Source organism: Carettochelys insculpta, chromosome 26, assembly GCF_033958435.1.
Source record: "Carettochelys insculpta isolate YL-2023 chromosome 26, ASM3395843v1, whole genome shotgun sequence".
Lineage (NCBI taxonomy): Eukaryota > Metazoa > Chordata > Testudines > Carettochelyidae > Carettochelys > Carettochelys insculpta.
In genome coordinates this window covers 1,093,151-1,118,793 of record NC_134162.1, presented here as the reverse complement: position 1 = coordinate 1,118,793, position 25,643 = coordinate 1,093,151, and the positions used below count along the sequence as shown (strand labels likewise).

The window sequence follows — 25,643 nt, the reverse complement described above, 5'->3', positions numbered from 1 at the left end:
AGCACTGAAAGCCCTGGGTTCAAACCACACAGGTAACTCTCGGGGGTGCAACATTAGGGTGGCACACAAGGTCCCAAGCCACATCCTCACCCACTGAGGTCAATGGAACCCTGCTTGTACCAGAAGGCGGCTAGGAAGGGGGCCATGGGCCAACTGCTGGTTTCAAGGTCTCGGCCAGAGCCAAACTCCAGCCATAGGGCCACAGAGAGGCTGCAGACTGAGAGCTCTTTGGCCAGAGTATAGAGCAGGGGTTCTCAGCCGGCAGCCCAATGAGCACAGGGCTGCAGCCCACGTGACGTCCGCCAGGCCACACAAGGTGTATTGGTACCACGGCGAATAGGTTGAGAACCGTGGGTATCACTGTCGGCCACGCCACCCGCGATCCCAAACGTGGCCCCCGCCACCAGCCTCGCTGCGCAGGAGCTGCCTGAGCGGGGCCACCAGCAGAGCCCAGAGCCCGGGGGCTGGACGTCTGCGTTACTCAGCCCAGCCCCCGCGGCAGACGAGAACTGCACAGCCTGCAGTCCCAGCTGGAGCTGCGGCCTCTGGGAAAAGGCGCTCGCCCACCGTCCCTTCCAGAGACAGGGCCGCAGCCCTGGGGGACCAGGCCCCAGAGCTCAACAGGAGCCCTGGCTCCAGCTAACACCTGGAGGCTGAGGCCAGGAAGGAGAACTCCCCTGTGGCTGACAGCTGCCTCGTCACATGCCCCCTTGTCCTGCAGAGCCAACACCTCAGCACTTGCCGAGGGAGCTGCAGAGAGGGGCTCCCTCAGCAGGGGGCGCTGCGGAAGGATCCCTGCTGCCATGAGGCAGCCCCCCCCCCGCCTGCTCAGCAAGGGCTCTGTCAAGGCAAGTGACCTCCAGATGTGAGAATCACCATTTGCAGCCCCTTAGCTCTGGGTTCAAAGCCCCTCCCCGCCACCCAGAGACCCACTTTCTGTTCCCTGCTGCAGAGGACCAGGGCTGGGCCTCCCGCAGCCTCCCTCCACTGCGCACAGCCCAGCTGGGCAGCGCATGGGCGGGAGACTGCTGGGTGAGAGAGGGTGGTTGGCGGGAAATTAGGGTGCAGCTGGGGCGCACAAGGGCTGTCTAATGCCACACAGCTCCCACGGGCACTGCAGACTCCCGCTGGATCTGGGTCCTACGCCCAGGCGCAAAAGGGGGAAGCAAGTGGGCAATGGCCAGAGAGTCAGCCTGCTCCACTCAGGGCTCTTGTGCAGAGGGTGGCTGCAGCGATGGGACCTATGGACTAGCCACAGCTGCCTAGGGAGAGCCCGCACCGTGCCACAAGCCACTGGTCCCCGATGGGCCACCCCCACAGGCTGGGTTCTGAGCTGTCCCCAGGTTCCCCCTTGCAGCGGGCGTGGCACAGGGCCCCTCGCTTCCCGTTTGGGAGGTGCTTGGCTGGGGAGGCAAAGTCTAATTGCGAGTCCAAACGAGTCCTGACAAGGCTGCAGGGAGCGATCCCTCCCCAGCCCTGCAGGGACAGGTTAACGGAACCGCCCCGCCCACATGCATCCCACGCCCGCCAGGCCCCTTCGCAGCCAGGGCCGTTCTCAGCGGCGGGTGCAGAGACATGTGGGGCCCAGCACGGCCTCGAGCCCGGCCCCGGCACACCAGGGTGGCCAGAAAAATCTCCCGGGCCCTCTGGCCTGGCAGTGTAACCCCGCAGCTCCCCCCCGCCCCAAGCCCAATCTGGGCAGCTCTGCCTGCCGGACCAGCGAGCAGCAAGGCGGAGCGCCCCCCCCAGCAACGCAACAACGGCAACCCCCCGCCTGCAGGGCTGGGCTGGGCTGGGCGTCCGCCCGTTCCACCTTCCTTGCAAATGCTGAGCTATTGCATTTCGCAGGAGGAGGGGGGAGAAAGCCCCGCTCTGGGGCCGGATCCAAATGCGCTCCCGGGAAGGGAAGCAGAGAGCTCCCTTCCGCGCTGCAGCTCTGCCTAGACCCCGGAGCCCAGGGCTACACGGGGTGCGTGCCTGCGCGCGTGCAATGCTGTGCAAGCCGTGCAATGGCGGGGGCCGGGAGGAGAGGCCGGGGGGGCGTGCAGTGGGGGGGGGGGGTCGCGCCATGGTGTGCGAGCCGTGCCGTGGGGGATCGGGAAGGGGCCGTCCAGTAGAGCGGGGGGGGGGTGTGCAGTGGTGAGCGGGCCGTGCATTGGGGGGCCGTGCAATGGTGAGCGAGCCGTGCAGTGGGGGCCGGGAGGGGACCGTGAAGGGGGGATGGGGGGGCCGGGAAGGGGCGAGGGTGTCTCTCCGCAGATTGCTCACAGAAATACGTTGGTAATTCGCTCCCTGCCGAGGGATTCGCTGCTCCGTTCCCGGCCCGGCTGGTTCAAACGGGGCTGAACCCAGCGGGGGAATTTCCGCCCGGCAGAACAGCGAAGGGCACCGTGCGAAGGGAAGAAAAGCTCGGGGAGGTCCCGGCCGTTGCCGCACGATGCGGGACGCGCCCCCGGGGGCCACTGCCCGGCTTTGGGGAGCACCGAGCCGAGGTTCCAGCCGCGCAACAGAGGAGTAGCGGGGGGGAGGTCCCCGCCCGCCCGGCCGGGCTGCAGCCGCCCCGCGACCCCCGCGGCCTGTCATGACACCCCGGGGCTCAGCCCGGCTCTGCCACCCCCGGGGGCGAGGGGCACGTTGCGGGTCACCCCGGCAGGGCAGCGCCCGCCCCTTACCTGCTGGCCAGGAGCCCGGTCCTGAGCGCCCGCCCGGCTCGCGGCACCGGCGCGTGGAGCATCGCGGTGCGGTGCGGTGCGGTGCGGTGCGGTGGTACCCGAGCCGAGCCGAGCCGCGCCCGGGCCCCGCGAGCAGCCGCACCAGGCGGCCTGGAGCTCCGGGAACCGGCCCCGCCCGCCCGCCCCCTTGCCCCGCCTCCGCCTTCGCCTTAAAGCCGCAGCGCCGCTTTCCCCCCCTGCGGCCGCCCGCCCGGCCGCGGCCCCTTTAACACCCGGCGCAGGTACGGCAGACAAAGGGGCTGCGCCGCCGGCCCGGCCCCGCTCCCCGGGCCGCTCCAGGACCGGCCCCGCCGGACGCAACGGGAGCCTGGGCCGCGCCCTGGCTGGAGACGCGGCTGCTGCCCCGCCCCGGGGGCCCCGGGTGAGCCCGCGAGGCGGTGCCCCAGGCCCAGGCGGAGATGCGCCCTGCAAGGCACGTCAGCGCCCACGAGAGACCCGTCCCCAGCCGAGGCCAGCGCCCAAGGCCTCCGGGGGTTGAGTTTCGGGGCTGATCTGTAGGCGAACCCGGGGTGTGTAAAGATCAGGGCCATGGAATGAGGGCAGAGACCGGCTCCTCCGCTCCCTGGGGGACACACACACACCTCCTGGGGCTGGAAGGGACCTTGGGAGGCCATCCAGTCCAGTGCAGCCCCCTGCCCTCGGCAGGACCCAGCACCATCCCTGACGTCTGCCTGCCCCATTCCTGGCATGGCCTCCTCAAGGATTGAGCTCACAGCCCTGGGCTTAGCAGGCCCATGTGCAAAGCACGGAGCTACCCCTCCCCCCACTTGTGAGCATGGGGGGCACGGGGAATCCGTGGGTGAGGAGGCTGCCAGCCCCTTCCACAGCCCCCACCACCCAGCCACTGATTGCAGCCCACGTGCCTCAGGAAGTATCTGTTTCAAAAAAACCCTTTTGACACCCCCCTGCCTAACTACCCCGCTCCTGTATCTCCAGAGAGGTGCCCCAGGGAGGGGGTGCGCACACACCTCCTGTTCACAGTGGAAACAAGCAGTTGTGTGGAGATGTGTGTGCACGTAGCGGAGAACTGGAGGTACCTTCCCCTCCCCACTGGAAGGGGTCCCAGGTGCTGCCTGGCTGGGGGGGGCTGGGGGCCGACTCTGGATCTGGGTGGGGCTGTGTGGGTATGCTGCTGAGCCCCAGTCCAGCTCCTCTTTACAGCTATGAAAAGGCTCCTGCTGCGTGGGATTGTGCCTTCCGAAGCAGAAAGGACCCCTTGCTCTGTGGCTGTGTGCTCCGTAGCGGTACATCCCCTCGGCTGCTGTTTATGGGGGTTGAGCTCCGCAGGGTGGAGGGGGTTAATTGTTGTGAGCCTGCAGAACAGGTCCCCGTGGGCTGGGAAATAAGTGATTCCTTCCTTGTGCTTTCCTCTGCTCCCCCTCAGTAGGTCTCTGCTTTGTTTACTCCTGGTCTGGTGAGGCAGTAAAGCGGAAGGGCCAGGCCAGGGCTCAGAGCAGCAGTACGCTCTGGTTTGCCAGCAGCCTGCTCGTGCCAGGGCGTTAAGCATGCGGGTGCATGCACGTCCAGGTGTTTGCACTGGCCTAGGCACGTATCGGATGGGTTGCAGGCTTAGTCTGCGTCCACCGAAACGAGAAGTCCCGTGGCACCTTAGGGCCTTTTTGGAGCATAAGCATTCATGGGCAAAGACCCACTTGGTCAGATGCAATGTAGTGGAGGTTCGAGAGGCAGGGCTGATGAACAGGAGGGAGTCCTGGTCAAGAGAAAGGCCAGAGTTCAGTTCAATCAGGGAGGATGTGGCCCACTTCCAGCAGTGGATGTGGAGGTGTGAACATCTAGAGAGAAGCTGCTTTTGTAGCTGTCCAGCCACTCCCAGTCTCTGTCCAGTCCTCGATTGATGGTGTCAGATTTGCATATGAATTGTAGCTAGGCAAGTGTGTGATGTGACAGGGTACGTGGCTGCAGGAGCACACATGGGTATACCTGCAAGTGGGTGGGAGGTGAGCCCGTAGGCCTGCGTACACACCAGATGTGGGAGCACCTGAGCCCTTGCCTGGGACAGAACATACGCACAGGTGTTGGGCTGCCTGGGTGTGTGAGCGGGTATGTGTGCAAGTGTACTGCCACTGAAGGTGCTGGGGTGACCGCCCAGAAGCCAAGTCCTCACTCGCTGGTACTGCCTGGGGAGTGGCAATGCAAGTTTTCCTCGCACGCTGAAAATACCTGCCTCACTTCAGAGCTGGATAATCCCCCATGGTCCACTCAGCCCTGGGACCCTCTGCTGAGACAGCTAACACAGGGGCCAATGAGGTCTATAATCCAGACACTTGTCCTCCAGAGGCTGAGTTTACCCCCTACCCCCACATTCACAGAATCATAGAGCACTAGAACTGGAAGGGACCTCGAGAGGCCATCGAGTGCAGCCCCCTGACCTCACAGCAGAGCCAAACACTGCCTAGACCATCCCTGCTCTTACGTGTCTCCAGTGATGGAGATTCCACAACCTCCCCAGGCAATTTATTCCACTGTTTGACCACCTTGACAGTTAGGAAGCTTCTTTTTAATGTCCAACCTAAACCTCCCTTGCTGCAGTTTAAGCCCATTGCTCCTTGTCCTGTCCTCAGACACCGTGAAGAACAATTTTTCTCCCTCCTCCTTGTAACCCTCTTTTAGGTACTTGAAAACCGCTATCACGTGTCCTCTCAGTCTTCTCTTTCTCAGACTAAACAAGCCCACCGTTCTGGAAAGGGAAACAGCCGAGCTGGCTTTTATATTCAAATTTGGCACATTAACACATGGTTTAAATCGTGATGGGAACTTTCTGAGTCACTACAGGGGCTCGTCTGCATACTTGGCTCAATCTAATTCTTGACCTTCCCCCCCACCCCTCCACTCTCTGATTTGCTCACCTTGATTATCTTTTTCTGATTTGTCCTCCTTGCTTACTGTTTTTGGTTCTCTGTGCCTTAAATCGTGAGTCTGTTCTGGTCTGGCTATGGTCTGAAGAAGTGGGTCTGTCCCACAAAAGCTCACCTAATAAACTCTTTTGCTAGTCTTTAAAGTGCTACTTGACTGCTTTTGGTTTTGATAGTGTATAGACTAGCACGGCTTCCTCTCTGTTACTAAACAAGCCCAGTTCTTTCAGTCTTCCCTCAGAGCTCATGTTCTCTAGACCTTTACAAAACAAACCGGAAGTTCTGTAGCACTTTAAAGAGTAACAAAATAATGTATTAGGTGATGAGCTTTTGTGGGGCAGACCCACTTCACCAGATCTATTTCCAGATTACTAAAATTATTAAAATTATTCTGTTACTCTTTAAAGTGCTACAGGACTGCCGGTTTGTTTTGTGAAGATACAGACTAACGCAGCCACCTCTCAGTGACTCTAGACCTTTGATAATTCTTGTTGCTCTTCTCTGGACTGTTTCCAGTTTCTCCACATCTTGTGTACAGCCGCAAGGTGGGAGCAGCATCGGATCATGCCAGCTAAGGACAGAGCCCCCCAAAGCTAAACAGCTCTAGTGCCTCCATCCACAGCTTCCCCATGCCAGACAACCCCCTTGGCATGCTGCAGCGTGAAGGACACCACGCTGGCCGTTCAGCTAGTATCAGAGGGGTAGTTGCGCTAGTCTGTACCCCCAAAAACAACGGGAAGTCCTGTGGTGACTTACAGACTAACAAATGTTTTTGGGCAAAGATCCGCTTTGTCAGATACAGCAGAAAGCTCATGCTCAACAAATTCTGTTAGTCTATAAGGCGCCACAGGACTTCTCATGGTTTTCACCTCCAACAAGGCGTTCCAGCGCCACCGGCACTTCCAACTGCTCAGGCACTGGGACGTTGCTAACACCCCCCAATCTCCATTGACGCCGATCGGAACTGCTTCCTACTCACTTTCCAGCTCGGTGCCAGACATCCTCCTGGCGCAGACGTCTCCTCAATCCCCTGGGGCTGATTTAAACGTCACAGTGTGGTCGGCTCAGCGTGCTGCTGGGGTTTGCTCTTCTCTCGGGGCACGTGGCTGTGTGCCGTGTATAGCTGCTAGAGCTGCAGGCAGCAGCTGTGAGACAAGCCAGAGGCAGCAGGGGCCAGTGGCTAAGTGCACAGGAGCAGGAGGAGGAAACTGTTCCCAGCCCTGCTGATGGCCTATTGGGCAGCCTTGGGCAAGTCATGCCTCTCCGTGCCTCAGTTTCCCCTCCCAGCCTGTGTTCACCTTGTCTGTTTTAATCATGAACTATTCAGGGTGGGCCTGGCTCTCACTAGGTTTCTGTAGCGCACCCAGCACAACCGGGCCCTGATCTTTGCAGGGGCCCCACGGCCCAGACCTTTATCTGTTGTAATGCACCCTGCTCTGGTGAGCTGCACTCTCAAGTGGGACAGGGCTGCACAGGAAGTGTAGTTACCTTTCTGTGACATAGCCCTGCTGGTCCTGGGAGGGACAGCTGGCCTCCTGGACAGCTCCTGAATAGTCCCCGCACACTGCCATGTGAAGGGCTGAGCAGCTACCTGCAGAACTCAAAAGCACGTTGCACAGCAGAGCAGGATCACCACCCCCATTTTACAGAAGGGGAAACTGGGGCCCAGGAAGTAACTTGCCCCGGACCACCCAGCAAGCCAATGGCAAAGCTAGGACTAGAATGCAAGCGTCTGGAGTACAAGTGCCGTGGTCTGGCACTAGGACATGCTGCTTCTGTAATGGAGGGGGAGGAGGGAGCCACAGAGGTGGGGGAAAACCCCACCAGGTTTCATCCAGGCCTTCCCCTTGAAGCCCAGGAAGGATTTGCAGGGCTTTATTCAGCCCTCTCTCACGTCTAACCACGCCCCTCCGCATCTTTCCTACCGAAGTGTCCTGCAAATCTCTCCTGCCTTTAATTCCCCCGAAGAGCTGGTCACAAAGTCATTGCTACACAATTGCCACAGAGCTCAAGGCCCCGAGCTCTCGCCTCCAGCCCAGGGAAATGCAGCCACCTCTGGGCAGGGGGGTAGGAGCTATTTCACAGCGCACAACAACGTGGTGCTCCAGTGATTCACAGGAATTGTTGCTCTTTCCCTTTCCCACAGGAGGCTTCTCCGGCATCTGACCCCATTCGAGACCATCCCCCCACCCCGCAGGCAGCCCATCTCCAGCCGTCTGGCTGCGTACAGCCACCCCCAGATCGGTGACCTACAGTGCTGCTCCCAGCCGCTCCACAGGCCAGACATACAAGGCCTGGAGCCAGTCAGGCACAGACATCCCAGAGATTGTGCTGTACAGGGGCTGCAACCCTTCACATTCCCCCAGAGCCGTGTCTCTCTCCCTGCCCTAACATACGGCTCCCAGCACCCGCAAGCCGACATAGGCTGTCAGAGCCTTAAAAAGAGGGTGTCCGAGTCAAGAGGGCCACACAGGCCATGATCTTGGAGAGGGGGCTCAGATAGCAGCTGACAGGGCTAACAGAGTCCTGCACCTTGCAGTGAGACGGGCAGCCGGGCGCCAGGAGAGCTGGGCCCCCGCCCACTCCGGACAGCCACCCAGCTGCCAGACAAGCTGGTGAGAAGGGATTGCTGCCTGGAAGACCAAACGCCGGACTCCACGGGCGCGTCGGCACAGCAGTAAAAAGATGTGAGTCTCAGAACCTTCTTTGCTGGCTCTTTACCTCTCACCCACACCGGTATTTTCAGCCCCCCAGGAGCCTCAGTCAGTTGACTCCGGCTCTGCCAGGTGCTGCTGTGGGGCTTTGTGCGGTGTAGACATACTCAGTGACTCCCCAGAGCTGAACCCTGCACCAGCCTTGTGCTCGTTTACAGCAGCTCTAGTTTAATTTCACACCACTTCCAAATCCAGAGCCGGGACACTGGGGCCCACCTCTGGGCAGACACTCTGGGTTCTATGACAACTGATCTGGCAGGGCTGGTACCCAGGTGCAGGGTGACGGTCGAGGTCCCCTCTGAATGTTTCCATCCATGGTCGGCGCACATTGTGTTCTGTGCACCAAGGGATGTGTGCCACCCAGGACCCCTAGAAACACGCCGCCGGCTGTGGGTGGTCTGCTGACCAGCCAGGCCACACCTGAACCTGTCCTGGGCAGCTCAGCTAGCAGGGAACACAGACTTCAGCTTAGCTTGAAATGTCAGACTGAATATCAGCTGCACCCGAACAGGCCGCTGCTAAAATCCGAACAAAGGGGGAACTGTCCCCAACCAGAACAGCAAAAGGCGTCATTTGACAGCCACTTTGTCACTTCAGCGTGAGGCGCAGCCCCCAGACATGACCGGCCCCTGCCTCAGTTTCCCCATGTGTAACACAGGAGTGTTTAGTAGCACTACACAGCCCAGTGCTTTGATGTGTATCATGTGCAGGATGGTAACAGTCCATCTGAGATCAGGGCCTCACTGGGCAGGTACTGCACAAGCCTGACCCAAAGAGCTTTCAAACCAGACAGATGAGAGGAGGGTAAGGCATAGGGACAGAAAGAGTCATGTCCCTTTGGGGGCGAGTGAGGGAGGTTCTTAGCAGCAGGAGAGGCCGGTCCTGGAGGCCCGCACTTCTGGGTCTCAGGCCAGGGTCTTATGCTACCTCTGCTTCTGCGAAGAACCCCCCTTACTGCCAGCTGCCCTAGGATAAGGAAGGCGACTGGAAGCCCTGGCCTGGCTTAGAGCAGTGACGGTCCCTAGGTGGATGAGCTGATGTGGCCCTGCACTGCACACCCACCTGTGCACCCGAGGAACCCCCAGCCCCACTGTGGTTATTCATTCTGCCCACGTGCTGCTCTGTTCCAGTGCGGGGAGCTAAGCTCATTGTCTGTCTGTAAATCAGCCAGCTCCATCGATCTTGCTCCTTCCCAAGCCGGGGCCTGCTGTGATCTCTTCCGGCGTGTGGGGGAGTAGCAGAGACAGCAGGAAATGGGCTGCGGTCTGCTGACAGCAACCCCCACCCAAAGGCTGCCCTTCGCTCCTAGGCGCACTGCTGAGAGGAACACATGGGGCCACACGCCTCCCTCTGCACAAGACGCCGCCACCTCTCGGGATCTCAGCTGGGGGCATTGGTGACGCTGGTCAGGGGAGCCCCCAGGGATACCCCCCTGCTATATTTGGAGCAGCCAGTATTCTGCCCAACAGCCTCCCATTGGCAGACGGGACAGGGGAGCTGCTGCCAGGCCCGGGCTGATGGGCCTTTGCTCTTTGGAAAGAGAAGCTGCCAGTGAGGTCAGGACCTAGACATTCAGGCTTGTCAGGGACCAGAATATGGGCCCTTTGGTTCCAGCACACGCTCCCACAAACAGCCTGCATTGCAACAGCCTCAGAGGCCCAGGCCCACCAGCCTGCTGCTCCCTCAGAAGTCTGGGCAGGCCATCGTGGGCACTGTGGGTTATGGAGGGCAGTGGCCCTCCTCCCACCAGGCCTGCTCTCCGTCATCTCTGTTGCAGTCAGGGCAGAGGCAGGAGCAATCTGTGGCCTGGAAGGTCACGTACACCCCATCTGCCCTGAGACACGGCCCTTCTCCAGGCATTTCCGAGGACGTGCCCCTCCCCCAGGCTGCTGAAACACAGGTCAGAACCTGAACCGCCTTGGGTGGCCGGAAGCCAGGGTGGGTTTCCACAGCCTCTTGGCTGCCAGGCAAGTATGACAGCTGGGGCATATGGCTTGGGGACACCTGCTCAGCGTGGCCTGGAAATGAAGGGCCTTTGCAGAGAACGCTGTCTGACGCTCAGATTGTGCAGGCACATGTGTGTGCAAGCGTGCGCACGCACGCACGCGCACACACACACACACGCACACACACAGAGAAAGCCTTTGAAAGGCTGAGCCTGCTGGAATGCAGCTTTGCTACACAACATCTCACTCATCCCACAGCCCTATCAAAAAATGGTGAATGAGGAAATGCCCCATACGCAGGGCTCCTTGTGTGTCAGGCAGTGCAGACTCCCCTGCAGGCCCCCCGGGCGTGCCAGCCTCTGGACTGCGTGGCCCTTAGGCCTGGAACGCTAAGATGAGCCCCATCCCTGTGTAGAGTTTCTGCTTGTCTCTGGAAAGCACCGAGCCCTGGCACGCCCTGGAGCGTCTCAAACTGACCATCCAAACATCTGAGCCACCAAATCAGGAGCTGCTTTCCCAGCTGGAGGCTTCAACGCTTCCCACGTGATCAATACGTCAGGCCCAGGACGACGTTTGTGTGCAAGGCAGGGAACGTCCAAGCACACGTTCAGAAGCCCACGTGCCCTGTGAGTCAGCAGGCCCTGCACTGCTAAGTGCCGACAGTGCTCCTAAAAAGCTGCCCCTCGAGCGGAGGAGACCCCAGGGGCTGGCCAAACATATACCCATCCAACTGGACCAGACAGACAAAGGGAAACTGAGGCACGAGGCAGGGCTCTGGCTTCCCCAGGGTCCCAGAGCCATCCGCTCAGTGGCAGAGCTGGAATCTGAACTGGAGACTCGTGACTCCAAGCACTCATCCGTTGGGTTCCACAGCCTCTTCTCCGGCTGGCAGGCGGGGTCGCCACGCCGCAGCGGCACCCGGGGTGAGGTGCTGCCTGCAGCAAACGGGCGGCTTGAGGATTTGGGGAGCGAAAGGGTTAAGGAAGTCTTGTTTGCATTCAAAAATGCTGCCAGGGGAAGGGCTGGAGATGGGGGAGGGGCTGGGGGAGTGGGGCTAGTTTGCTGGAGAGCTGCTAGCTCTGTGTCTGCCTGTTACTGGTTAGGGGGCTGTGGCCTGAGGGAGGGGCAAGTGGGGGGGCATGAGCCCCTGCGACTCATGTTTCTGGCCATTGGCTGAGAGGGAGCCAATCACATTTAAACCCCCAGCTCAGCTGGGCCACCGGAATGCTAGCGCCTGGGGAGGAAGTGCAGAGGCAGCTGGGGCTCTGGGCCGGGGATGGGGGGGACGTGTTGATCTCTGATGTTCCCCAGGGAGGGGATTTGGCTTCTTCTATCCTAGCCCCTGCAAAGCGCTCTGCAATCCCTGCGCAGCCCCAGGCCGGGGGGACATGGAGAAATTCCTCTGCTTTGAGTTGGGGTCTCTTTGGAAACATGGCAGGGCTGGTGCTGAGGCTCTGATTCCGGCTCACGCTGCTATCCTAGAAAACATAGGAGATCCAGACCCACCCTGGACCACTCAGCAATACCAGAACGGCACCCAGCTCCGCCTGCTCCCAAACCACCAAAAACCTGAGAAGACTCTCCTTTAGCTGGTGCATGTATGGGGTGTCTGACCCATGGCTGAGCTGCTCAGATGCCACCCCCTAGCTGTATTACGCACCTAGCACTCTTTCATTACACTGCCACCCGGACGGGCTACTCCTGAACAGGACTAGTCAGGAGTTTTCTGAATGAATGTACTGGTTAGTCAAAACCCAAATCTTCCCGCAAGACAAAGCTCCCGGCTTGTGAAATATGTGGATCAAGCAGCTCGGACAGCGTCAAAATGCCCCGCACTCAAGTTTCCAAATGGAGAAATGTCACGGGATTTGAGCAACATTTGTTTGCGAATGGTGGTAAATGTTCATTACAAAGCAGGACAAAAGATTAACGTCAAAGCAAAACCTTTTGGAATGACCCACGCGAAATGTTCTGTGGAACCGAAATCAAATCCTCCCTGGGATTTTTGTTTTGTGAGAGCAACTTTTGGAAATTTCAACTCTGCATCCCAATTTAGAACAAGAAAAAAACGACACCATGGGAGTGAGGGAATCGTGCTTTAGGGAAGCTAACTCCCCACCCACTGGAGCCCTAATCACCCCCTCTCCCCCCCACACACAGCTGGAGGAGCCCAGGCCAGCCTGCCCCAGCTGCTCAGACCAGCTAGCCCCAGATGCTCTGACTGGCCTCAGCCATCTTGCCCACCAGCTGGTCCAAGCACCAGCCTGAGTTGCCCCTACCTGACAAGCTGACTCCTGGGCTCCAGGCTGCCAGCCCCTGCAGGGCACAGGGGAGTGAGGGAGAGGCTTTGGGGGCACAGCACGGCTGGGGCCCTGCCTCCACTTAGGGGAGGTTTCGCATCCTCTGGCACAGCCCTTGGCAATCCCTGCAAGCAGGACAGGCCCTAGGGGGGCCCTGCCCGAGGAGGGGCAGGTAAGTCACCCCCTGGCTAAGTGTCTCCCTCTAGTGGCTGCTCAGAGAGCGACGCCGCTCCTGCCACTGAGGCTGTGCAGAGGGTTTGTTACTGCCTTGGCTCACAGCGCACAGGCGGGACTGAGGCTCCCAGGTGAGTGGGGTGATGGCCAGCACAAGGCAGGGCGTCCCGTTCCAGATCAGCGGGTGTTGCAGGACACCTGCTTTGAGGGCTGCTTTGCGACTCTGGCCCTGGCATTCTGCTCCTCTCCCTGGCACGGACACGCCAGCCTCTCAAAGCCCCTTTGTGGACCATCAGCGAGGCAGCTGTGTTAGTCTGCAGCCACACAAACAGCGAGAAGGCCTGTGGCACCTCACAGTGGAAGCTTGCGTGGGCCGAGCTGAGGATGCAGCTGATGACGTGGGCCATGAGAGCTTCTGCTCCCTAATGCAGCTGGTCTGTCCAGTGCCCTGGGACTTCTCACTGCTTTTCAGGAGCCAAGAGCCGAAAGGAAAACTTCACTGCAGCAGCAGGGACAGAATCCCGGCGGCAGTGCAAGGGGTGCGTCAGCTCCCGGGGCTCTTTCCTCTCTGCCAGTTACGATCCCTTCACTGGGCAGCAGAACCAGCAGCTCTGTCTATCCGTACTTGTGCTGGGGGCCCTGGAGCTCCAGGGAAGGGGGAGAGGTGGCACCATCTCGCACACCTGCCTCACTTTGTTTCCGCCCAGCCTTCCAGCCAGTGAGAGGAGCCATCAGGTTGCATGTTCTGCCAGGACCTCAGCTTCCCTTCTGTGGGACAGAGCAACCCGCTCCCCTCTGTTCTCAGCCTCAGCCCAGGCCTGATCCCAGCAGCCACCTGGCTCCATCTTCCCTGCTGCCCAAGCACGCCCTTCTCAGCCATTCCCCAGTCTTCTGCCAGCAGAGCTGCAAAGGAGCAGGGCGAGCTCTGTGGGTCAGCAATTGCCCACCCCACCACAGCAGCGTAAAGCATGTCACCAAGGGGATCAGCATCATGAGCCCCACGCGGGGAAGCTGAGGCACAAGGCAGTGTCATGACTTGTCCCCCCAGGAAAGTGACAGAGATGGGACAAGAACCCAGGTCGCCTGAGTCCCCCCCACTGCTCTGTCCCTTGGCCACCTGAGCCTGAAGGAGCTGCCAGGCTGTGCTGCAATTGCCATCCTGGCTGCTGTCACACCGATAACACATCGTCTCTGAGTCAGGCGTGTCTGTGCCTGGCAGGAGCTCTAGTCCCAGCCTGGGCCCCTCACCCCCAGGCCTGCCTGGCTCTCTGTCCCTGCCCCGGCTGGGCCAGCCTCTCTCACCCCACGATCCCAGCCCCCAGTCCTATTTGGCTGCATCCCCACTGGATCCCACAGGCCAACTGGATCTGCGATCCCAACCGGTGGCTACTGCTGCCAGGGTGCTGGGTCCCACCCCACCCATCAGCTCATCCCAGCCGGGCTGAGCTCACTGCAGCCCACTAGAGGACGATGCAGGCCTGGGCAACACCCCCCTGGGGATCTGCCCTCCGTCCCCTGCTCCAGAGCACAATCCCACCTCTCCTGGCAATGCCCAGCTCAGGTCGCAGGAAGCTGCTCCAGCCTGCGCTAAGCCATCTCTGAGCACAGAGCAGCCACAGCTCCCACAGCCGCTGGGAAGGCAGCATCTCCTCCCCTCCCCCTTCCCTGCCCTGCTCCAGCTCCCCGCTGAGGATGGCAGTAATAGCGGGGTCTGATTTCCATGGGGAAGCTCCGGCAGAGGGGGGAGGCCCAGGCGAGCCCGGCGCTTACCCACTTGCGGCCATGACGTCAGTGGCAAATCTGAACCATGCGCCCTGGCCGTAGTGCCGCGCCGAACTGCTGAGGTCAGCGGAGAGCCGGCACCCAGGACAGCAGGAGCCCAGGGATCCTGCGGAGGCACCCGGAGCAGGCCCATCCCCCGCCACCTCAGTGCCCGGATGCAGCCAGGGAAACTGAGGCGCGCCGGGGAGGTGGCCAGCCCACAACACATTAGTGGCAGAGCCTGGACTGCAACCGAGGACACCCCACTGGGAACCTGGCTTGTGCGACTCTCCCTGCAGCCTGCGCCCGGAGTCTCTGCATTTGGCAGCATCGCCCCAGGGGCTGCCCCTGTTCAAGTGCCAGAGGAACAGTGCGGTGAGGGTCCCTGTCCCTGGAGCACCCTTTGCAGAGCCCAGCCAAGGCGGACTCCCCGCTGAGCAGGGCACCGAGCGGGTGCAGGGGTTTAGCTTGTCCGGCTATAAAGTGTCCAGCCCTCCCAGTTTCCCTGCCGTCTGGAACACAGGTTTGTCTCCTGTCTGCACACACTGGGCTGGCTGCGAACCTCCCACTGTCACAGCAACACTTCCCACCCAGAGCTCGCACAGCACTTCGGGGGGCGGGGGGGGACTGAGGCATGGGGACTTGTGCGGCATCACAGAGCAGCCGAGTGAGACTCAGGCTCCAGGGCTCCTGACTCCCAGCCCAGTGCTCAGTCCACTGGACCAAGCTGCCTCTAGCAGGCCTCAGGCAAGCACAGAGCGAGCCGGCTGATGTGGTCCATCCCCCTGCCGTGCGCCGGGACAGAGCTGGGAAGGTGGGGGGCAGCTCAGAAGGCGGGGGGCAGCTGGGAAGGCGGGGGGCAGCTCAGAAGGCTGGGGGCGGCTGGGAAGGCGGGGGGCAGCTCAGAAGGCTGGGGGCAGCTGGGAAGGCGGGGGGCAGCTCAGAAGGCTGGGGGCAGCTGGGAAGGCGGGGGGCAGCTCAGAAGGCGGAGGGCGGCTGGGAAGGCGGGGGGCAGCTGGAAGGCGGGGGGCAGCTCAGAAGGCAGAGGGCGGCTGGGAAGGCAGGGGGCAGCTGGAAGGCAGGGGGCAGCTCAGAAGGCGGGGGGCAGCTGCGAAGGCGGAGGGCGGCTGGGAAGGCGGGGGGCGGCTGGAAGGCAGGGGGCAGCTCAGAAGGCGGGGGGCAGCTGCGAAGGCAGGGGGCGGCTGGGCAGGGGGCGGCTGGGAAGGTGGGGGGCAGCTCAGAAGGCGGGGGGCAGCTGTGAAGGCGGGGGGCAGCTCAGAAGGCGGGGGGCAGCTCATGTTGCAGGGGTGGGGGCTGTCCCTGGACCGTCCCCCTTGGGTGGGCAGCTCCCGCAGCTGGATGGCAGGGTAGCGATTTTCCATCTGCACATCAAAGGGCTGTTGCCCCAGAGGGGACCTCTCCTGATTGGCTGAGCAGCTGGGCGTGAACGCCAGCGGGCGGGCATCCCAAATCACTTCCAGCCTTCGCACTGCCATGAAGCTGCCCGCGCCCTCCCCTGCGCCAGGCCCGCTGTTTGGGTTGGAAGAGGCGGCCGGGCAGAGCCACTTCTAGGAGCTCTAGGACGCGCCGGGGCCAAACCTCTGGCTCCTCCGCTGAACGCGAGCTGACAATGGCAGCATTCAGCAAAGGGCGGCGCACGCCGTAGGCAGGGCCCACGCGGCCTGGCACCACTCAGGGCTCCGTGGAGAGCAGGCGCTGCGAGGAGCGGGCGCCCGTCTGCACCCACGAGGTGCAGGAGCCGACTGCAACAGGGCAGGTGGGCAGCAGCTCCCGCCCCCTTAGACGGTCACAGGCATCAGGGCGGCAGTGAGGACAGGCTGTGGGTCCTGCCTATGGGCGCGGGACGGTCTCCAGCTGGGCCAACATCCCGGCAGGAGGCGGATGCTGCGCAGACGTCCTGCGAGCCCCGACCCCTGCGCTGGCCTGCACCACCCCTGCTGCTCACCCACAGCCGGGCTGGACAGACAGCCGCACTCCTGGCCCCGGCCCGCCGGCTCGCCTGCCCCCGGACGTCTCCTAGCAAGGGCGCACAGTCACTGCCACGCGCAACACGCCCACGCTCGCCCCATGCACCCCCATCCCATGTGTGCCCCCTGCCGGCCACCTGACCTCCCCTGCACCTCCGCGTGCTCACAGCCCCCGCCGCACACCCCTCTGCACAAATCCTGCCGCACACCCCCCGCCGCACACCCCTCTGCACAAATCCTGCCGCACACCCCCCGCTGCACACCCCTCCGCACAAATCCTGCCGCGCACCCCCGCCACACAACCCCCGCTGCACACCCCTAAGCACAAATCCTGCCGCACACCCCTGCTGCACACTCCTCTGCACAAATCCTGCCATGCACCCCCCCGCACACCCCCCGCTGCACACCCCTCCGCACAAATCCCACCACGCACCCCCGACTGCACTCCCCTCCGCACAAATCCTGCCATGCACCCTCACCGCACACCCCTCCGCACAAATCCTGCCGCACACCCCTTGCCACACATCCCTCCGCACAAATCCCGCCGCACACCCCCTGCCGCACACCCCCGCCGCACACCCCTCCACACAAATCCCGCCACACACCCCCTGCCACACATCCCTCCGCACAAATCCCGCCGCGCACCCCCTGCCGCACACCCCTCCACACAAATCCCGCCGCACACCCCCTGCCGCACACCCCTCCGCACAAATCCCGCCGCACACCCCCTGCCACACATCCCTCCGCACAAATCCTGCTGCACCCCCGTCACACATCCCTCCACACAAATCCCGCCGCACACCCCCTGCCGCACACCCCTCCACACAAATCCCGCCACAAACCCCTCCGCACAAATCACACCGTGCACCCCCCGCTGCACACCCCTCTGGACAAATCCCGCCACGCACCCCCTGCCGCACAAATCCTGCTGCGCACCCCCTGCCGCACACCCCTCCGCACAAATCCTGCCACGCACCCCTCTGCACAACTGCTGCGCACCCCCCACCGCGCACCCCCTGCTGCACATCCCTCCACACAAATCCTGCTGCACACCCCTCCACACACCCCCACCGCACACCCCTCCGCACACCTCTCCTCACACCCCCGCTGCTCATCCCCCTCCACACAGCCCCCCCTGCACACCCCTTCCCACAACCCTTGCCACACACCCCTCCACACAACCCCCACCTCACACCCCTCTGCACACCCTCGCCGCACACCCCTCCTTACAACCCACTGACACACAGCCCCCCACAACCCCCCATCACACACACTTGCTCACACCACCCTCACACACACACACACGCTGCCTGTGCCTCATGTTGGCTCCTTGTGCCCTGGCAGCAGCATCCCCTTCGGCCCCTTCTCTCCCCGCCGGGGAGCCGGGGTCCCACGGCCCAGCCTCTCCGCGAAGGCGTCAGACCCCAGGCAGCGCACGGGGTGATGGGCACGGCTGAGCTGCGACCCAGACAGATGGCTCTGCGGGGGGCGGAGGGGAACAGAGCCAGCTGGCTCGGGGCTGGTGCAGCTGTCGACAGCTGTGCTCTCAGGGCCCACGTCACAAGAGAAGTACGCTCTGCCGTGGGAACCGGGGGGTGCAAGACCAGCGCCTCCAGCGAGCTGGCATCCTGCTTTCAGAGCTTCACATCCAGAGGGGGGCTCCAGGGGCCGGGATGGCAGCCTGCCTGTCCTAGTCCTCCTCCTCGCCCATGCAGCGCTCACACCAGCGGCGGCAGCAGGACGACAGCCGATTTACCCCAGCGTGGGTGAGAGAGGCGGACGCGGGGCTTGGCGGTTCCTGTAATAGTCACAGACATTAGCAGTGGCTCCGTGTCCTTTTTCAGCACCCTTCCTGGGAGGCTCTCAAAGCACTTCCAACAACGTCACTGAATTAGCGAATGGGGCAACGGAGGTGACCAAGGTCACCTGTTGAGTCAGTGGCGGAGCAGAGAACAAAGGCCAGTTCTCCTGACTGCAAGTCTCTGGCTGCAGCCTCCAGGCTGCACCACCCAGGAGCATGCGTTTTCTCTGGCTCTCTGTTCTGCAGGATGGAGGGAGATGCACTAGGTGCTGGTCCTCTGTGCCAGCCCTGCTCTCCGCAGCCCATTGTCCTCTCAGGTCCAGCGCCCACTGGCAGCCAACTGCCCCTCCCAGGACCTCCTACCCAGCCCGCGACTTACAGCCTGGATGGTAGCAGCGCCAGGCCAGGGTGGGATGCAAAGGGCTGGAACTCCCAGCTAATCCCAGCTGCTCATTACCTCAAAGTAAATATTTATACAATAGCAAAAATATCCCTGCACATCCCTCCCTGGCCAGCGGCAGCCTGCACAGCTGCATGTGAGCCAGGCCAGCCTACAGCGTGCACACAAACACACCCAGACCCACGTGCAGGGCCACGGCTCTCTGGCCAAGCCCCCTACCCCCAGGGGCTCTCAGCTTTAGACGAAGGCGCCAAATGCTGCCCAGATGGCAGTGACCTCATGGGTTCTGCCGGTGGGAGCCGACTGAGGCCTCACCATGGGGTGTCAAGGGCCAGAGGCTGGAGATGGCGCCCAGCCAGCCGCTGGTGGGGGATCGGCAGGAGAGCGGACACGGCTGGCAGCGAGGACTGCCCCTCCTGCAGCTCAGCCAAGGGCGGCTCTCACCCGCAGGCTGGATTGTGCTAAAACAAGGCTGCAGAGAAGGGCAAGGCTGGCTAGCCGTGGGGCACCACGCCGGGCAACCCGGAGCCCCACAGGGGCCTGCGCTCCAGAGGCTCAACCTCCTGCCCAGACATTTCACCGCACAGACACGGGAGGGTGTCAGCTCCCTAAACTCTCCTTCCCCCGGGCAGCAAGGGAAAAGAGTCTCTGGCTACAAGTCACCCGGTGTCTGAAGGAGCCTCCAAATCCAGCCCAGCCCTGGGGGCTCCTAAGGTGTGCAGGCAGAGCGCTTCCCCAGAGCCTGACAGCAGGTACAGGGGCTGGGGGACCTGCGGCAAAGTATGGGTGTTGGCAAGGGAAGCAGTGGAGAGCTTCGACCTAAGACGGAGCAGAGACCGGGCTGGAGGCAGTAGGCAAGGAAACCACCTGCTGTGGATTTGCTCGGCTGCGTGCAGGGGGACAGGACTCCATATAGTCTTTCTAGACTAACAGATGTGCCAGTAAAGGATATACCAGACTCGTCTGATCTATTTCTCCTCCTCACGGCAACAACCCAGCAAGGCCTCCAGACTGGATAACTGCTTGGACCAGCTGGGCACTGGCATCGCCCCCACCCACTCTGTGGTGGCTCTCCAAATCCTTGCCCTGGGTGGGATGCTTCCCCGAATACCCTGCCCCTGATTTCTCTCCCTGTGCATTGTCTCCCCATGCTGCATCCCAGAGAATCCCCACACCTTCTCCCCAGTACCCACTCTCCCCAGGCCTCCTTCCATCTCCTGCTGGGCACCAGCCGCCAGGAGCAGCCACTGCCCGGGGCACCACGTCGCTGCTCTAGCTGGCGTCTCTGCTTCCACCCAGCCCCTGTGAGTGCTCGCTGGGCTGATGCTGCCTGGGGCTCTCCGCATGAGCAATGCCACCAGTGGGGAATAAACTACAGGGTAGGAATGATCCCAGCTCAGCAATAGCCAAGGGGCAGCCTGGTCCCCACAGCTCCACTGCAACCCAGAGGCATGACCCATGCAGACTACAAGGCCCAGCACGCGCTGGCAGAGCACTGAATGCCGGCGGCTGTAGGCTCTGCAGGCTGCACCTTCCTCTTGCCCAAGAGAGCTATGGCAAGGGCCCTGTTTCTGCCAGTGGCAGTGAGGCCAGCCCATGGCCTGGGGGTGCACTGACGGTGATGCCTCCTGTCCCAGCTCTTGGCCTAGAATGGCTGGAGGCAGTAGGGGATGCTGTGCCCTGGCTTCCTTTCCTTTTAATGGGGAATCAGCTAGAGGGGGGCCCAGAGGGGCAGCCCAGGTCCACACTGGCCTTTGTCGAGTAAACCCAGAGCCCCCACCTCACCTGCAGACACACACGGACACAGACCACCAGCCTCCAGTCCGCTGGTGACTTGGCAAGCCAGCAAGTACAGGCTGCTAAACCACAGTGATGCGGAAGGCGTCACCTCGAGCCCCCGCAGCCTGACGGACGCGGCTGGGTGGGGGTCAGCGGTGAAACGCCGTCTGCCACAAACCTGCCAGAGCTCGGCCAGCTGCAGGCCAGGCTCCCTGCTTCTCCCAGGCACAGAGACGCGGCCAAAGTCGCACAGCGAGGCTCTGACAGAGCCTGAGGGCCACCTCTCTTCTCCATGATCATTATGTATATGACAGGACCCCCCAGAGGCCGGACGGAGCGTGGAGCCTGGCTGTGCTAGGGGCTGTACATAGACTGCCCTTGCCCTAACATGCTCACAATTCAAGTGGAAAAAACAAAGGATGGAAGGGGTTGGCCCTGCCATGAGGGCCCAGGACTGGACTCCATGACCTCTTGAGGTCCCGTCCAGTTCCAGTGTTCTACGATTCTACATGATTCTAAGGGGAAACTGAGGCAGAAAGCAGCAAAGTCACTTCCTGAGGTCACCCAGAGCTGGGAACTGAACCCAAGTCTCCTAAAGCTGAGCCCTGTGACCTACCCACTCAACCCTCCCAAAACCAAGCACGGACCCCCAGTGATTCCGTGCCAGGTAGGTGGCAGCCCTGTGAGACAGGAGGCTCGGTGGGTGGGGGGCTGGTTCCTGGAACTCTCCCTGCCCTGGCCAGTCCCCAGTGGCTAGGCCTTGGAGAAGGACAAAGACAACAATGGGAACAATGCCACTTGGAAACAACGCCAACGCCTGCTTGGAAAATCCTGACCCCGCTCAGCATCTCCGCAGATCCACCTGTATCAGCCTCCGCAGCCCTATGAGCCAATGGTCCCACAACAGCCCGGCTCTCCAGTTACAGGTCAACAAGCTATTGGCTGGAGGAGCCAAGAAGAAAGCGCCCGGGGCATCCCAGGGCCCCACCAATGCCCCCTCTGAATTCCTCCCTCCATGGGTGGAACACATTTTGTTCGGCGCAGCAGGGCACTGTGGATGTGCACCACCCTAGAAACGCGCTGCCGGCTGTGCATAGCTGGGGCGCTCCGCTCGTCAGCTGGGCAGCACCTGAATCTCTCCTGGGCGGTCGCCCAGCGCTCAGCCTGCAGAGAACACAGCTGGGCAGCACCTCCCTGCCCGAGGAACAGCTCGCGCTGGGTCTCATAGGGAGGAGCCCACACCACTGGCAGCACAGGGGCCACCTGGACTCCCTGCACGCTGATGGCTACCTGCAGCAGGGCATCACGCTCCCCTCCGAGCAGCTGGGGTCCAGGGGCCCCTCTCTGCAGTCTGAACCCCCAGCACTGGGAGACTGGGCTCAGGCCTAACTCGCTGGGCATGAGCCATGCTGGGGGCAGAGCACGTGCCAACATCAACAGGTCAGAGGGAAGTTAGCCAGGCTACAGCAGACGGGAGGGACTCTCTGTGCCCTCACTTAGCACATCTACTGAGGGCCCGGAGGGAGTGACGCAGGCGTCCCAGCCTAATTCCCACTGACAGTGTGGTGTGACAGGACAGGCTCTTCACTGACACAGGGAGAAGCAAATGTACGGCATGTGTGCCGCTATTGGAGTGTGTGTGCACGAGCGTGTGCACAACCAGCATGTGCGCCACTATTGGAGTGTGCGTGCACCAGCATGTGCACAATCAGGATGTGCACCGCTACTGGAATGTGCGTGCACCCACGCGTGCACGACCAGCATGTGCGCCACTATTGGAGTGTGTATGCACCAGTGTGTGCACGACCAGCATGCGCACCACTATGAGAGTGTGTATGCACCAGTGTGTGCACAACCAGCATGTGCGCCACTATTGGAATGTGCATGCACCACAGTGTGCGCATGATCAGCATGTGCACCACTATTGGACTGAAGAAGTGGGTCTGTCCCACGAAAGCTCACCTAATAAACTATTTTGCTAGTCTTTAAAGTGCTACTTGACTGCTTTTTGTTTTGATAGTGTATAGACTAGCACGGCTTCCTCTCTGTCACTATTGGAGTATGCATGCACCACAGTGTGTGCACGACCAGCATGTGCACCACTATTGGAGTGTGCATGCACCAGTGTGTGCACGACCAGCATGTGCACTATTACTGGAGTGAGGTACGAGCAGTAGCAGCTTGTGCACTCCTGCTGGATTGCATATGCCCAGTGTCCGCACTACCAGCCTGTGCACCCGCACTGGATCATGTGTGCACTACAATGCACGCACTCTGGTGGAACTGTGGCACACACTTGTCTGACAAGAGTGAGGTGCCAGTCAGGAAGCTGTTCTCCTCCTGACAGATCAGTAAAGGGGCAGTTTGGAAGAACATCAATGAATCAAAGGGCAACTGCCGCCTCCTGATTGGCTGCTGATTTCTCTGACGAGACTAGGTCACATCTAAGGAGCCAATCAGAGGGGGCAGGCAAATCTCTGCTACCTGATTGGTGCAGAGATTAACAACACCTCTTTTCCCAGCCAATGAAAAGCAGTCCTGTAGCACCTTACCGCCTAGCAGAAGTTCCGAGGCAGGAGCTGTTGGGGGCAGCCCCACTTCTTCCCACCTGGGGACCCTGCTGCCGCAGGACTCTTCCCAGCCTGACCTCCACCCTGCTGTGGGGCCAGTGAGGCGTGTTGTAAAGCCCTGTGTGGGGCCCTTGGGCTCATTCAGATGCAAATGCCCAGGAAACTGGGGCCTGTAAGTCACCCCTGGGCTGAGGACAAGTGACAGCAGGACAGGTCCCACACGAGGCTTGGGCCTGGCAGCAGCTGACTCCATTTTGAGGGATGCGCTCTCCTGCATTAGCCTGTAAACCCTGTGCCGTCTCTGTGTGAGGACGGGTGCGTGGGAGCTGCATCTGGAAGTGTGAATGTGGATGCTTATTGAGCCACCCTCCGGAGCCGCCTGTCTGGACAACGAAGACTTGGAGGCTGAAGACCAGTGAGAACTGGACTCTAAGCAGTGACCCACCCGGAGAGGAATATGAAGTCCCATCTGTAGGTGATGAGTCGCACAAAAACCTGGGCCCTGGGAAAGGATCAAACCCGTCTGCCATTGCCTGGGAACTCCTGGTGCCTGGGGCAGTGGGACAGAGCCAGGACTAGGACTAAAAGCTATAAAAGACGCGTGCCCCACTACAGAGCTGGGGTCCTCTTCTCGTCTTGTCAACATCGGCACATTGATCCAGATCAACAGAACCTGGCTCCACGCTCAGCTCTAATCCATCTGGCCAATGGGTCAGAGTGAGCAACCTTGGGTAACTATACGCATCACAAGACAGCATGTGTGTGTGTATGTATGCGCGTGCGCGTGTGTGTGAGTAAACTGTCTCTTATGTGCATATACTAGAATGGTGCTGAATCCTCAATAAACGCGGCGTTCTTGCCTTGTTCCTCTAAAAAGATCCCGTGTGCTTCTCACAAGCGGAACAGCAGGCACTGTCTGTTGGAGGCAGCCAGCCAGCTCCCTCTACGCAGCTCGCGCCGAGGGCTCAGGCTGCTCTGAGCTCGCCTGTGGAAATACTCCATGGAGCCAGGCAGAGGAGCTGGGCTCGGCTTCTCTCTGAACGTTGGCTTCCAGTTACATGAACCTTCGCACACCCCGAGTGCAAGGGGTGAGGCCCTCCGCCTGACTGCACCTGCTGGGCTGCACCAGCCTGGCCCCACGCAGGGCCCAGCGCTCACTCTGCAGCTGTACAACTGGAACATCATTTGAGCCTGAGTTCCCACAGGCCAACTGGAGACAAAACAGAGCTCAGGGCATCCATGGCCCAGGAGCAAAGGTGCCACAAGGAGACCAGGGCTCCATGACTCTGAAACTAGCCCAAGGGAAGCACCAGAGTACCCGAGCGCCAGCCGTAGGGAGGACAGAGAGGACAGCGTGTGGCCCCTGTTCTCATGACAGAAGAGACACTCGCTGCTACTCCCAGGTCTCAGGGCTTAGCCAAGCACCCCAGAATTAGCAGGCACCAGGGTCAGTGCAGGGAAATGATGCACTGGGGCTATGCCACCGCACCTGACCACGTGACGGAGAGCGTGGGGCACTGACACCCCACAGCACCTGACCATGTGACGGAGAGCGTGGGGCACTGACACCCCACAGCACCTGACCACGTGACACAGAGCGTGGGGCACTGACACCCCCTCCCAGCACCTGACCACGTGACACAGAGCGTGGGGCACTGACACCCCCTCCCAGCACCTGACCACGTGACGGAGAGCGTGGGGCACTGACACCCCCCCCCTTGCCTGACGTGTCCTAGATTTAGCCTGATTCACCTGCACGAGCTACCAGTTACGTTTCACTCTGGGGGTGAGGGGAAGTGGGAACACAACCCTCCCCCAAGCTCCAGGGTTTCAGTGGAGCTCTCTGCAATCCCTCTGCTTGTCTTTCACATGGGCCCAGGGCTGGTGATTGCCAGCAGCTGCTACTGGGGCAGAGCCCGTGCACAGAGCACGGAGGGGCACTGGAAGGTGCTGCCCGTGTTACCACCCGTCGTCCCCCTGCGGCGTTACTAGGGCTCCTGGGAGCCAGCAGCCGCAGAACTGGTGCTGCAGGAGAACTCCCTTCATGGTGCCCCGTGGCTGGCTCACGTTCCCCTGCTAAGCTGCCACTCTGTGGGCCAGAGGGGTTTAATCCAGAGCGCAGTGCTGATCCGGTGGGTGCTAACCGCCCTTTCCAGTTCAGGGCAGCAATGAAGCCGAAAGCCAGATGCAGACAACACGGGGGACTGCCCAAAGCAACCAACCTGCGCAGGCTGCAGGCTGGGGCGGTGTGTGGAGGAGGAGCAGCTCTGTGAGCCTGACTGTTGAGGAGCAGGATGGAGCTTCCTGGGCACAGAGCTGGCAGAAGGGCAGGCGAGGCTGCTGCTGAGTGAGGGGAGAGGAGCTCCTACTTCCTGGGGCATACAGGGAATGGGCCTGCCTGTTCCCCCGACAACCAGCATCCATTTCTCCCCTGGAGAGAACCAGTCCTGCAAGGCCCTGGCTACTGGCTACCACTCGGGCCAAGGGGCAGCCCCCTCTCCTGGCAGCTTCTCGGGCTCAGTCTCAGCCATTAGCCTATTCATGGAGGCCCGAGTAAAGAAGGGCACCAAAAGCCCCACGAGGTGCTCCCAAGGCCAGAACTGAT

At 61.3% G+C, this 25,643-nt stretch overlaps 1 protein-coding gene and 1 long non-coding RNA gene across 6 annotated transcripts in view; one reads left to right on the top strand and one right to left on the bottom strand.

Moving 5' to 3' along the window:
- Window positions 1-25,643, bottom strand: part of NAV1 (neuron navigator 1) — a 275,511-nt gene that overhangs the window by 59,840 nt on the left and 190,028 nt on the right. The window contains exon 1 of one of the 5 annotated variants that reach the window (XM_074977508.1): window positions 2,673-2,795. The exons of the other annotated variants lie outside the window; for them this stretch is intronic. Within the exon in view, the coding sequence (XP_074833609.1) occupies window positions 2,673-2,734 (62 nt within the window). The 5' untranslated portion in view covers window positions 2,735-2,795. Of the gene's footprint in view, window positions 1-2,672; window positions 2,796-25,643 lie in introns of those variants that run through there. 5 annotated transcript variants of the gene reach the window in all.
- On the top strand, window positions 2,997-11,729 carry LOC142001877 (uncharacterized). The gene is made up of 3 exons (XR_012642580.1): window positions 2,997-3,144; window positions 7,752-8,292; window positions 11,605-11,729. It is a non-coding gene; the product is annotated as an uncharacterized LOC142001877 (long non-coding RNA).